At 50.6% G+C, this 8,489-nt stretch overlaps 2 protein-coding genes across 4 annotated transcripts in view; one reads left to right on the top strand and one right to left on the bottom strand.

Moving 5' to 3' along the window:
- The window catches only part of RHOG (ras homolog family member G), a 15,314-nt gene extending 10,903 nt beyond the window's left edge, over positions 1–4,411 (top strand). For both annotated transcript variants that reach the window (XM_003780941.2, XM_023511393.1), the window contains one exon: positions 3,179–4,411. In XM_003780941.2, the coding sequence (XP_003780989.1) occupies positions 3,247–3,822 (576 nt within the window). In that variant the 5' untranslated portion in view covers positions 3,179–3,246 and the 3' untranslated portion in view covers positions 3,823–4,411. The remainder of the gene's footprint in view (positions 1–3,178) is intronic.
- Positions 4,412–5,008: 597 nt separating this feature from the next.
- The window catches only part of PGAP2 (post-GPI attachment to proteins 2), a 15,766-nt gene continuing 12,285 nt past the window's right edge, over positions 5,009–8,489 (bottom strand). Inside the window, exons 3-6 of one of the 2 annotated variants that reach the window (XM_023511287.1) lie at positions 7,159–7,411; positions 6,924–7,030; positions 6,211–6,319; positions 5,009–6,051 (exon numbers count right to left, since the gene is read on the bottom strand). In XM_023511287.1, the coding sequence (XP_023367055.1) occupies positions 5,921–6,051; positions 6,211–6,319; positions 6,924–7,030; positions 7,159–7,411 (600 nt within the window). In that variant the 3' untranslated portion in view covers positions 5,009–5,920. The remainder of the gene's footprint in view (positions 6,052–6,210; positions 6,320–6,923; positions 7,031–7,158; positions 7,412–8,489) is intronic. The other variant, XM_023511311.1, reaches the window with a different exon arrangement.

The raw sequence follows: 8,489 nt of genomic DNA, 5'->3' as shown, positions 1-8,489 counted from the left end.
TCCCAAGTAGCTGGGACTACAGGCACCCGCCACAACGCCTGGCCATTTTTTGGTTGCAGCCATCATTGTTGTTTGGCGGGCCCGGGCTGAGGATTCAAACCCGCCACCTTAGGTGTATGTGGCTGGTGCTTTAGCCACTTGAGCCACAGGCGCCGAGCCAAGACTCTGTTTCAAAAAATAAAAAAAACAAGCCTGTCACAGTGACTCACAGCTGTCATCCCAACACTCTGGGAGCCTGAGGCAGATGGATTGCTTGAGCTCAGGAATTTGAGACCAGCCTGAGCAACATGTTGAGACCACATCTCTAAAAATAGCTGGGCACTGTGGCGGGAGCCTGTAGTCCAAGCTACTAGGGACTGAGGCAATAGGATCACTTGAGCCCAAGAGTTTGCTGTGAGCTATGACACCACAGCACTCTACCCAAGAACAGAGTGAGACTCTGTCTCCAAAAAAAAAATTTTTTTTTCAGCCAAAAGAGTTGTCTTGAGAGAAAGGATAAGGTCTGATCTAGACCTGAATAGGGAGAATTAGGCTGATACCACCACAAGACATGTGCATACGCAGTGATTCCTGCTCTTGTCAATTCCTGTGCACACAGCACTTTTCTTTATAAAGCATATTCATTCCTGTGCTCAACATGTATAATGCTGCCCTTTGAGGCTGGAAGAACAAGTATTATTATTATTATCATACAGATGAAGAAACTGAGGCTCTAGGAAGGGAAGTGACTTATTTTATCAAGGATGCACAGCTGATAAGGGGTAAGTTGGAGACTGTGTAATGCATTGAGAAAAAACATAGGACTTGGTGTCACAAAACTGGGTTTGTGTCCTGGATCCTGTACTAACTAGCTGTGTGATGTTGGGTTACTTTAACTGCTGAGTTTGTTTTCTCATCTATAAAATAGTAATAGTATTAATAGGTTGTTATAAGGATGAAATGACATAATACCATGCAGTCTATAAAGGCTTACACCATATGAGGGGCTTTTATCAAGGGTCAAGGACACATGAGCTCAGGATGTCAGATTCAGGTATCCAGTGCACTTAGCACTGCCTCTGTCTATCCTGCTTTGGACACTACCTTACTTATAATACTTTTCCAGTGTCAGTCCCTGTTCCCTTGCCAGCCCGGAAGCCACCCACTCCCTCCCCTCTCCATTAAGGGCTGATTTACTGATTGCTACTTGATAACAGACTCTCTAGAGAGCTGTACTTCCAGTTTCTCGGGCCTTGTGACTGCGGTCTGAGTTCCCTCCTTGCCTCCCTGCCTAGGCCAGCCCAGTGCTAGGCTGTGGGGAGAGTTCTCAATCATACTGCCACACCTACTCCCCTGCTGCATGGAACTGAAGATTATAGGCCCAGGAGTTCTGCTTTGAAATGACAGTGCTTCCCGGAAAATCCAATGGATACAATTAATGGCATCTGCCCCCAAAGCTCTTTAAGGTCTTATTTCATCGGCCTAGTGCCCTTGCACAGGTATTTATCTCCATTTCCCGGGTAGGAAAACTGAGGCCAAAAGAGGATAAAAGCCTTATACTTGGTTGCAGGGAGTCAACAGAGTGGGGGCCAGAACTTAGGTCTCTTGACTTCCAGTCTGAGGGTTCCAGTTGACTCTATTGTTCTAGAGGGCCCTTATTTCCTTCCCTGACCCTTCTCTGACAGTCTCTTTCTGAATGTCCTAAGGATGAATACACACCTATTTTATGTAAATAAGATGGAAATATTTTTAATGTGAACTAGGATTAACCTCATAAAGTGAAACTATTTTCCTCCTAACTGATCCCAGGGAAAATTGTGGTCTGGGAGGGAGATGGGACCAATACCTGGGTCCTTTACAGCCCCCATACCACCAAAGTTCCTTTTCTGCTTCAGGGGGGCAGGGATCTCCCACGATCTCCATCTCCGACTTTTGAGACAAGTCTTTTTTTTTTTGAGACAAAGCCTCAAGCTGTCCCCTTGGGTAGAGTGCCGTGACATCGCAGCTCACAGCAACCTCCAACGCCTGGGCTCAAGCGAGTCTCCTACCAAGTAGCTGGGACCACAGGCGCCCACCACAATGCCTGGCTATTTTTTGGTTGCAGCCATCATTGTTGCTTGGTGGGCCCCGGCTGGATTTGAACCCGCCACCTTAGGTGTATGTGGCTGGCGCCTTAGCCACTTGAGCCACAGGCGCCGAGCCTTGAGACAAGTCTTAAAGCCGAGCATGGTGGCTCATACCTGTAATCCTAGCACTCTGGGAGACCAAGGCAGGAGTATCCCTTGAGCTCAGGAGTTTGATAACAGCCTAAGCAACACCGAGACCCTGTCTCTACTAAAAAATAAAAAAAAATAGCTAGGTGTTGTGGTGGGTCCCTATAGTGCCAGCTACTTGGGAGGCTGGAGAAATCACTTGACCCCAGGAGTTTGAGGTTGCTGTGAGCTGTCATGACATGATGCTCTATCCAGGGTGACAGAGTAAGACTCTTGTCTTAAAAAACAACAAAAACAAATCTTTTTTTTTTTTTTTTTTTGAGACAGAGCCTCAAGCTGTCCCCCTGGGTAGAGTGCCCTGGCATTACAGCTCACAGCAACCTCCAACTCCTGGGCTCAAGCGAGTCTCTTGCCTCTGCCTCCCAAGTAGCTGGGACCACAGGCGCCCGCCACAACGCCCGGCTATTTTTTGGTTGCAGCCGTCATTGTTGTTTGGCGGGTCCGGGCTGGGGATTCGAACCCGCCACCTTAGGTGTACGTGGCTGGCGCCTTAGCCGGTTGAGCTATAGGCGCCGAGCCAACAAAAACAAATCTTACATAATCCTCACAGTAACCTCATAAGGTAGGTGGTAAATCTTCTTTCTCCTCCCCCATTTTACAGACAAGAAAATTGAAGCATGGAAAGGTTAAGCAATTTGTCCAGGGTCACAGCTAGGAAACAGGAAAACCAGGATTTGAATTTATAGTTATTCTGACACCAGCACTTAGATGCTTGCTACCATCTTATACTGTATCCTTACAGCACTTTTGCTTGGTCTCAATGCCTCTTACTGAGTATCTGCCTCTCTAATGTCTGTCTTGATGGGACTTCAGAATAGTGTCAGCTTAAGGGAACAGGAGCTAGTTTCCCTCTGTGTGTCCCCATCCTTTTTTCTCAATGGGTAGTGGCCTCCCTAACCAAATATGTCCCTTTCATCTGTCCACAGGTCACTGCATCCAGAGGGGCCCAGAAGAGGGAGGAGGCACTGCCTCCACTACAGCAGCTTCATCCACGATGCAGAGCATCAAGTGTGTAGTGGTGGGTGATGGGGCTGTGGGCAAGACGTGCCTGCTCATCTGCTACACAACCAACGCCTTCCCTAAGGAGTACATTCCCACAGTGTTCGACAATTACAGTGCCCAGAGTGCGGTTGATGGGCGCACGGTGAACCTGAACCTGTGGGACACTGCGGGCCAGGAGGAGTATGACCGCCTTCGCACACTTTCATACCCTCAGACCAACGTCTTTGTCATCTGTTTCTCCATTGCCAGTCCTCCCTCCTACGAGAATGTGCGGCACAAGTGGCATCCAGAGGTGTGCCACCACTGCCCCGATGTGCCCATCCTCCTGGTGGGCACCAAGAAGGACCTGAGAGCCCAGCCTGACACCCTACGGCGCCTCAAGGAGCAGGGCCAGGCGCCCATCACACCACAGCAGGGCCAGGCACTGGCCAAGCAGATCCACGCTGTGCGCTACCTCGAGTGCTCAGCCCTGCAGCAGGATGGCGTCAAGGAAGTGTTTGCTGAGGCTGTCCGGGCTGTGCTCAACCCCACGCCGGTCAAGCGTGGGCGGTCCTGCGTCCTCTTGTGACCCTGGCACTCAGCTTGGAGGCTGCCCCTGCCCTCCCCCACCAGTTGTGCCTTGGCGCCTTGTCTGCCCCCAGCTGTGCCTTAAGGACTAATTCTGGCACCCCTTTCCAGGGGGCTCCCAGGATGCCTTCTTCTCTGAATGCCTTTTTCTCCTTAAGGAGGCCTGCAGAGAAAGGGGCTTTGGGCTCTATCCCACTCTGCTTGGGAACATCAGGTACTCTCATGAGTACACCCAAGCCAAGGTTGGACCCTGCCCCAAGAGTCCAAGCCAGTGCCCCTTTCCCCATTTTCTGCTACTGACCAGTTCATCCAGCTTTCCACACAGTTGTTGCTGCCTATTGTGGTGCTTCCTCTCAGGTTAGGGGCTCTCAGCCATCTCTAACCTCTGCCCTCACTGCTTATGAAATTGTGCCCCCAAGAGGCTCTCTTCCTTCCTCAAGGAAGGAGCCACAGAATCCTGAGAAGATGAATGTGCTCTAACCTGCTCCAATGTGCCCAGGCCATATGCATCCGCTGACTGACTCAGCTCCCATGCTCCTGGGGGCCTTTCCTACCCCCATCAGCATCAATAAAACCTCCTGTCTCCAGTGGCCCCGGCTCCTCCCTGTGTGCTGGGCATTAGGGGGTGGGCATGGGCTAGGGCTCCCTAGAGACTGGGAGCCTTTTGTTTCCTCTACTAGGGGATAGGAGACAATAGACTTCATTGTGGTCCCCTACCACCACCCCCAATTCTCTAACAAAGCTCTGGGCTCCCTTGGAGGACCACGCTTGCTTTGGGACCCAGATGCAGAAGCTGTAGTAGACTAGGACATAAACCTTAAGGAAAGAGTTCCCCATCTAGGACTCAGAAAGGGAGAGGCTGAAAATCATCACCCTGAAGGCAGGTGCTCTCAACCATGCATCTAAGAGCTATACCCTTATTCTCTCAAGGGGACAAATTTTTACTGGTAAGAGTTAGGGCTGGAACCCACGCCTCTGCCTCAACTGAAGACTTGCAGTTACTCCAGCTTCCTGGCTTGTAGTCGTAAAGATAGCTCATCAAAGTGGAAGCTTTGATCAGTCTTAGGAGACTCCAGGAGTTGGGGGATTGCCTCTTGGAATCATAACCTGCCATGGACTTATTTCCTCCATTTTAGAACCCCTTTGTCACTCAGTTCTTATCAAACCAGGAAATGAGCCCCAAGACCAGCAAGCCTTGCTCACACTAATGGAAAAAAAAAAAATTTTTATTTTCCTTTAAAATGTACAACCAAAAAAGCTTAGGATCTGGGGTAGTAAGGAAGATGGAGGAATTCTAGGGAGCCCCATTTTGGGGTAGAAATCTGGGCCTCTGACCTTTCCACCTCATACTTTTATAAAGGAGGGAATATCCATTGAAACTACAAATTTCAGAAGGGAAGGGAAGTACACGCTGTGCTAGTACTTCTCTGGGAAGAGGTCATCCTTTAGGTACAGAACACCACCTCCAAGGGATGACATCAGAATCACACACTGGCAGAGCCTTTGGAAATCATATAGCACACCCACCCCCCATCATACACATGGATACACTGAGGCTCAGACAGGGAAGGGTGTGCACCATAAGACATAAGCCAAATTAAAGAGGTAAAATCAGGACAGGAACACCTGGGAAACCTTAGCAGGGGACTGTGGCCACAGGCCTGGATGTGCACAGGATATTATTAGATACATCAGTCAAGTAAATGACCCAATTGAGAAAGGGCTGCAGTATTCAGGTAGCAGCCACTGCTCAGTGGTTCCTGACCTCAGCAAAAGGTGGCTATGTAAAGGCCAAGAACTGGATTGTGGTCATGAACCTTAGGGCTTTTTAGCACCAAATGGTGGAGCTCTCCTGTCAGCTCAGCTTCTTGAGATCGCTCAGGTAAGGGTAACAATGCTTGAGAGCCCTTGTGCTCATGTGAGGGGTGGGAAGGAGCAGTCAGCAGCACTGGCATCAGCCTTGGCCTATCCCCTTCCTTCTTCCCCCTCCCCAATCTTCAGTACAGCCCAGAGAGGACACAGGGTGGTGAAGGCCAGAGCTGTTTCTTATTTCTTGCTTCTGGGCACTGGGCTGCCTCCTTCAGAGCAGGACAGAGGGTTTAGAATCGCTTTTCCTCAGGCTGAGAGGTTATAAGCAGCTCTTTGTTCCCGAAGTCCCACCAGGCCGTCATGTGGAACGCCATGTTGGTTAGGACAACAGTGTACTCCAGGATGGCAAAGATGGTGTACACTGTTGTGAGGACACAAGGAACAGGGCATAGTGAAGCTCCCATTACCTGTTCTCAGGGGCCTCTTCATAAATCACCACACCACTAGTCCACCACAGGGGAAACAATGGAAATTGCCCCATATCCACTTATGACCATGTCTGGATCTGTCCTGGCCTCACCTCCAGCCTCACAATACATGTTGTGCCGAAAGTAGACAGCCAGCGCCGAGAAGAAGGAGATGAAGTTGATAATGAAGAGCCGCTGTTTCCAGCTGTAGGACTTTCGATCCTAGGGGATAGGCTGTCTGATCACTCTGCAGCTTGCAGGCTATGTGGGTGGCCTCCTGTTTTAGCCCCAGCTCCTAAGAGCTGGGCCTTAACCTCCCTTGGTTCCCACTAGTGGTCATAGAAGGGAGCACAGGCAGGGGCAGCAGGCATGATGAACAAGTTCACTTCCCTGCATTTGGGGGAGTGATAAGGCCAAGGAGTAGTGGTTTCCCTGCCCCTCCCACTCTAGGGAGATGGAGTAGGAAAGTTACCTGGACCCACCCATCAGCCCTAAATCTCCAGAAACTGGGGGAGAGGGGCACTGGCATTATTACAGACACAATCCTTGACACTATTCGTAATCCACTGTAGCCTGAGTGCTTCCGCTTTCTACCCCCATTTGGAACCTCCATCTCTTCTATTCTTCCATGCTAGGACCCAAACACAGTCCTAGATCCTGACCAACCTCTCTCCACTGTTGCCAAGGCCCAGCCCAACCCCAGCACCCTTGTGCCAGGGTTGCCATTAGAACTCCAGTTCCCACCTCACCATTACCCACATCCTGAGGACGAATGTCCTGTATTTTCTTCTGTGCCACCTGGAGCCCCACAAGGGATAGACCGTACCTCCTGACTTACTGTGTGCTTCTTGGTCAGCCTCCAGAGAATGCAGGTGAGGAGCATGTGGCTGAGGGATGAGCCAATGAACACAATGAAAGCATTTTCGTGGACAGCTGGAGGAAAAGGAGGATTGGGAGTGCACATGGCAGTGTGCCCACACACCTATGAAGGAAGTATGGGAAGGGGCAGGGCACATCCCCTCCCAGAGCCCTTCCCCACTCCCCCTCCTCTGAGCACCCACTGAAGTCCTCGGAGGAGGAGACATAAGTGAGCACTAGCAGTGCCAGGTTCTCGACAACGTTGAGGCCGAAGTTGAGGCGGCAAAGTGGGCGGTAGCAGGGAGATGGCGAGGCGCAGCTGAGGTAGTGGTTCCAGTAGGCGAAGGCCACCAAGAAGCGAGGTGCTGAGTGCAGTCCGATGCAGAAACGCCACACGTAGCGCTGGGGCACCTCCCCACCGATGGCCGAGCTCACCGAGGGCAGGTAATTGGGTACCTAGAGAGTTTTGTGACCTGTCTGGACATCCGCCTCTACTGGCCCTGCCCACCTGAAGAGCTCCTCTTCATCTACCAAAATCACCCCTGCCCTCAGAAGACTCTGCTCTGGCTCCTCCCCCTCCAGAAAGTCCTCCTTCAGGTGACCCCAGAACTCCCCCAGGAAACTTCCCCTTCCAGGTCCCAGTCCCAATTCCCCAGCAAGCCTGCGATTTGTGCAGGGGCATGGTAAGACCTTCTCCATCTTCCCCCACACATTTGAAATGGCACATGTTTGAGCAGTGTATAGATGGATTCACATGCTCTCTATGCCCATAGCTGAGAGCTGCCTCACATAAGAACCTGCATGAGTTCCAGGATTCTAGGACCCCAGATAACAGTCCTGAGGACAGAGACGAGTCACAGACCATCTGAGATTCCTTGGAACAGTGCTAGATTCACTACCCAGCTGAGACATTCCTCTGACTGCTCCCAGCTCCACTCATTCCTCTGAGCAGATGGGCCAAAACAATAGAGAGTGCTGTGAGAGCTGGGCCAAAAGGATACCACTACCCTGATCATGTTTCAGAAAAGTAGTTGCTCCTAACCTGGTGTGATCTAAGAAAATGACCCTGTTCTTTTGTGACTCCTCCGACCATTTTTCTCTGCCTGGAATTCCTCATTCCTTAAGGAAGTAAAGCCTCACTTCTTTATTTTTTTTTTTCCTTTGAGACAAGAGTCTCATTCTGTTGCCCTCAGTGTGTCACAGCTCATAGCAACCTCCAACTCCTGGGCTTAAGCAATTTTCTTGCCTTAGTCTCCCAAGTAGCTGGGATTATAGGCACCTGCCATGATGCCTGGCTATTTTATTTTTGCTGTTGTTGCAGTTACCACTGCTGTTTTAGCTGGCTAGGCTGGGCTGGGCTGGGTTCAAAGCCACCACCCTTGGTATATGGGTCCAGTGCCCTACCCAATGAGCCATAGGCACCACCCTAGCTTCACTTCTTTTTTTTTTTTTTTTTTTTTTGAGACGGAGCCTCAAGCTATCCCCATGGGTAGAGTGCCATGGCATCACAGCTCACAGCAACCTCCAACTCCTG

The sequence above is a fragment of the Otolemur garnettii genome, unplaced genomic scaffold (assembly GCF_000181295.1).
Source record: "Otolemur garnettii isolate 467f Iridium unplaced genomic scaffold, OtoGar3 scaffold00001, whole genome shotgun sequence".
Lineage (NCBI taxonomy): Eukaryota > Metazoa > Chordata > Mammalia > Primates > Galagidae > Otolemur > Otolemur garnettii.
This window is presented reverse-complemented; position numbering and strand designations above follow the sequence as displayed.